The following is a 3279-nucleotide window of genomic DNA, read 5'->3' as shown; positions in this document are numbered from 1 at the left end:
ACTGTCCCAGAAATTCTGAGCGGCTGGAGGGAGGAGGGGTGAACGGGTGGTCTCGTCCAGTGCTGACCTACCCCCACGGCTGGTTTCAGGGCCCAGCGGGCCGCCCCCATCAAGACTGACCCCAGCCCCATCAGCCGCCTCAGCGCCTCCCTCCAGAAGCTGAAAGTGACGTGTGTGTTTCAGAGGCACTGGGGCTGCCGCCCTCGTGGTCTCTGCCCGCTTGTACAGCCTGGACACTGTCTCTGTCAAGAACAGTGTGGGAAGGGCAGGGATCAATCAGGAACGTGGGGTTCACATACACACACCACTATATATGAGACAGATGACCAGCAAGGACCACAGAGCACAGGGCCCTCCACCAACATTCTGTGATAACCTATATGAGAAAAGAGCCTGAAAACGAATGGAAATATGTGTATGAAAAACTGAATCACTTTGCTGTGCACCTGAAACTATCACAACATTTTAAATCAACTATATGCCAATAAATTTTTTTTTTAAAAAAGGAAGTGTGAAAGATTTGGATTTTGCCTACTTACAAACTAGTCTACTGAATGGATGCTGGAAAACAAGCATAAGGTGGGACTTCTCAGGTGTCCAGGAGTGGTTGAGACTCCATGCTTCCAATGCAGGGGGAAGCGGTTCGATCCCTGGTCTGGGGAACAGAGATCCCACATGCTGTGCGGCAGGGCCTCCCCCTCAAAAGACATCAGGTTCTGAGTCAGGGACAGAGGACTTTGTCACTCACGGCTGAAGCAGACCCAAACGCTTCGTGTTTGTGTGCCTCGGTTATCCACGCCCTGAGTGTCAGAGAGACGGCCACAAAGAGCTCATTAGGGAAACCTGCGCGTGCGGTGGGTTGTAAAGCAGGAGGGGAACACTGAGCTGCAAGCATCTGCTGCTTTTCTGGTCAACGGAAGAAGTTTGCTCCGTGTGTAGGAGACGTTCTTCTGCTTCTGCCAGCTTTCTCCTTGCACAAACATCCCTGAGAAGTGACCCGGGGAGGGAGAAGTCAGCTCGCTGTCTTGGCCTACCCAGTAAGAATGGGCACCAACAGCCAGGACCCAGCGGAGCTTTTCCCAGCATCGCCCCCTTCCTCTCTCGTCCTCGCTCTTGTGGCCCCATTTAGTAAAAGTGGAAATTTGACAGCGACTAGCCCCGAGACCCAAGACCTGAGACCAGCGCCAAGTACTGGGTACCAGCAAGATGGAGAGCAGCACCCCTGATGTGACCCCCTGCAGCAACAGCACGGCTGTGCAATGCAAGGAAAAGGCGGGGCGGCCAGTCGCCCGCTGGCTGTGGTCTCCTTCTATCCTGACCTGGCTGACTCGTCCCCTAGGCCGGAGGCATCATTTCCCCCATTTTGTAAAGGACTGTGAAGTTCATAATCATAGCTGGCATAGTTAACTACTGTTGTGTCTCTAAGTCTCCAAGTTACTCTGGTTTGTTTCTTTATCCGTAAGTTATAAACTCTGTAGTAAAGATTAATACATCACACCCGTAACACAGGCAAATATTTCTCTGGTCAACTCTCTTCCCGTTATCTGCCCAGCCACGCCATTGAGTAAAATCCGTCCCTGGTGCGGAAACGACATTGAGATTGTGGATTCTATGACAGCTAAGGGAGGCGGGCGATGCGAACCAACTTGTGCCAAGGTGACCTTGAAACATATTTATGGAATAAAGTGAAGTCAGGACCCATTGTTTTTATAAAGAGATAACGGCCCAACTGGGGACATGCTGTGACTTTAGTCACTCGTGAAGTCCACTTATGGCCTTATTCCAGCCTCAACAGTCACTAAGCACAGGCCACGTGACAGGACCTGAGCTGGTTCTGGAGCAACAGAGCAGAGATAATGCAGCTACAATTCCTCGTTTCCTCCCCAAACCCAACATCTATGATTCCTGAATTCACAATGTGTTATGGTATGTTTAGGGTGTGTCTGTGGGTACGTCGGTGACTTTTTACAGCATTCACGTGCTTGTCTCCCCAATTTAGAACAGCTCCTGGATGCAAAGCATGCCTACAAAGTTGGCTTTGGCAACCCTGAGAAAATATCATATTATTTTGAAGGCTGGGAAAAGGAAAAAAGAGGATGACACGGGAGAAAGAGAAGATACGGTGGGAGAGGAGGTCAAAGAACGGAAGGCCAGCATGTCCAGAAGGAAGGAGATTCTAGGAGAGAAAGGGACAGGCACACGGAGGATGCTGGAGAGAGCCGGGGGGTAGAAGACACCCACTGGGATGCAGGTATTGACCACGTGCGTCAGAGAGACGACAAGAAATGAAAGGGATCTAAAGACAGGAAGGAAGTGGCGGGGAGACCGGTAGAGACTTTGCAGAGATGGCAAGAGAGAAAGATGCAGTGAAAAAGGCACAGATACAGAGACAGAGGAGGGTGAGAAACTGAACTGACCGGGGCCCACGGGTAGGGAGGAGGGGACGTCCGCAGAAATGGCCTGAGAGATACTGAGAGAGCTGAGCGAGGGGGCAGGATTACAAAAGACAAAGAAATCAGCACAGCTCCTCCGCACCCCCGTTTGCCTTCCGTTCTCACCTCCAGGGAGGGCAGGCAGGGTCCCCGCAGGGCCCAGGGGAGCCGGTGCTCCTGTGCCAAGGTCTCCCCCGGAAGCGTTGGGAGCGAGGGCCCAGAACCGAGGGGGCCTGTGGGGGTCAAGGGCGCTGCCCGGAGCCCTGACTGGCGGCTGGGCGAGGCGAGTCTGTGCTTCCCCCATCCCAGGCGACCAGGTTCCCCGAGGAGCCAGACAGCACGCTTTAATTCTTCCCACGAGGAGTCCGGTCCGGATGTCTGGCCACCTTCCTCAGCGTCTGAGCTCGGGCACCAGGAACCCAGACACACGGGCCATCCTTGGTCCTGGGAACCGGAGGCCTGCCCTGCGGTGGGGACTTGCAGCTTCGATGCTGCCTCAGGAGGAAGGAGGTGGTGTGTGGGAGGCTGTGGAATCTGGGGGGACTCACAGGTAGGCAGCATGGGGTTTTGTGCTCCAGAGACCCCGATACACAAATCTGTGTGAGTGTGTGCAGGAGGGCAGCGTTGGTGGGCACAGTGTCCCCTCTTTGAAGACTTTCATGACACCGAAGGCACACGTGCCGGCTCACACCTCTCCTGCCAGGACTCACCGCACCCACGGCTTCAGCAGGTCTTCAGATGTGAGGGCGTCTGATCATCTTGAACCTCCGTCTCCACTAATAACTTTCCCAAACTCCAGAATCAGGTATACAACTGTCTGTTTGAGACACTCTTTTTTTTTTTTTTT

General features: G+C 53.5%; 1 protein-coding gene across 1 annotated transcript in view; it reads right to left on the bottom strand.

Moving 5' to 3' along the window:
* Nucleotides 1-2993, bottom strand: part of ZNF835 (zinc finger protein 835) — a 20926-nt gene extending 17933 nt beyond the window's left edge. The window contains exon 1 of the mRNA XM_010858053.1: nt 2559-2993. Coding sequence (XP_010856355.1) covers nt 2559-2993 — 435 coding nt within the window. The remainder of the gene's footprint in view (nt 1-2558) is intronic.
* Between the last annotated feature and the right edge of the window lie 286 nt (nt 2994-3279).

This window comes from Bison bison, unplaced genomic scaffold, assembly GCF_000754665.1.
Source record: "Bison bison bison isolate TAMUID 2011002044 unplaced genomic scaffold, Bison_UMD1.0 scf7180017864383, whole genome shotgun sequence".
NCBI classification, from domain to species: domain Eukaryota; kingdom Metazoa; phylum Chordata; class Mammalia; order Artiodactyla; family Bovidae; genus Bison; species Bison bison.
The sequence above is the reverse complement of the archived record's forward strand: the minus strand, read 5'-3'. Positions and strand labels throughout refer to the sequence as shown.